The following is a 1,192-nucleotide window of genomic DNA, read 5'->3' on the forward strand; positions in this document are numbered from 1 at the left end:
GATCCCCCACCCCGGGGGAAAGCCCACAATCCCCCCCGGCGATTGACTCCCCTGTGTGGTGATCGGCCCTTCCCCATGTCGAGGAACGCCCCCGGGCCGGGCCTGCGCCGGCGGCGCTGGCAGCGGCGCCGGCAGCGCTGTTGTCAGGAGCCCCGGCCGTTCGCCCGCGGCTGTACAACTGTCGAACGCCCAGCACCCTGTGCCGCCGAGAGCGGAGCCGCCCGGAACTGTCGCCAGTCGGCTGGCCATCCGGCTGGGCGGCCGGTCCTCGCACCTGGCCCACCCCGGCCCGGGACTCGATCTGGGAAGGCGAAAAGGCGAGGGGCGCGGTCGTTCGGCACGGTCGGGGGAGGGGCGGGCCGGTGGGCCGGGGCGTTGCCCGCCCCCCGATCCCGCGCGGAGCTGTCACCCGGCCCCGGCGGGGCTGGACGGTCCTCCGTGTTCCGGAGGCCGACCGCGGGCTTAGGGTGCCGGACGGCTGGAGCCGAACATGCCGGCGCCCGGCCGATCTCGATGCCCGGATGTGAGACGTTGATCGGTGGGCCCCGAGACATCACCATTCCCCCGGGCCGACACGCCGGGCCCGGCTGCGCCTCCCCCTCCTCCGGGCCCCTTTCGGCCCTTGTCGACTTCCGGCCCCGGTGCAAGGGACAAGCCTGCGCCTCAGGAGCCGTGGCGGGCCGGGGGGAGGGGGGGGGGGGGCATTTACATTGTTTGCGGACATTCTCCTCTTTCGTCCAGCCGCAAGCCCCCGGCGGCCAGCGCGGCCACCGGCCACACGTAGGGGCCCGTATTCCTGGGTCCTCTTCTACCGGGCACGCCCGGTCCCTGGGGACCGCGGTTCGGCCGCCCGGCCGCCCGGCCGCCATCCCATTCCCCAGGGGCGAGGTAGGGCGAGGGGCGAGGTGTCGGTGGGGGAAAGGGGGCCGCCAGGGTGTGCCAGCATGCTGGCATGCGTATGGCACGTTGCTCCTCGAAGACACCGCCTCGAGGCAAGTCGCGGGGGCCGTCCGCCCAGGGTATGCGTACGTGCCGCCACGCGCGCGCCGAGTGCCCCCCGCGCGACCCCCCCGGGTGCCGAGAGGGTCGCGTGTCCCCTCCCGCCCTCCCCCCCCCTCCTCCGCTCGCTGTCCCTCGCGCAGGCACTCAGGCAGGGGGGAAGGGGGGCGAGACAGGGGGGTAGGTGGGGGGG

General features: G+C 75.0%; 1 protein-coding gene across 1 annotated transcript in view; it reads left to right on the plus strand.

The window, feature by feature from the left end:
* The window catches only part of H696_01620 (hypothetical protein), a gene marked incomplete at both ends in the record, with an annotated part of 3,072 nt that overhangs the window by 491 nt on the left and 1,389 nt on the right, over window positions 1-1,192 (plus strand). Inside the window, one exon of the mRNA XM_009495523.1 lies at window positions 84-264. Coding sequence (XP_009493798.1) covers window positions 84-264 — 181 coding nt within the window. The remainder of the gene's footprint in view (window positions 1-83; window positions 265-1,192) is intronic.

Source organism: Fonticula alba (genome assembly GCF_000388065.1).
Source record: "Fonticula alba strain ATCC 38817 unplaced genomic scaffold supercont2.2, whole genome shotgun sequence".
NCBI lineage: Eukaryota > Rotosphaerida > Fonticulaceae > Fonticula > Fonticula alba.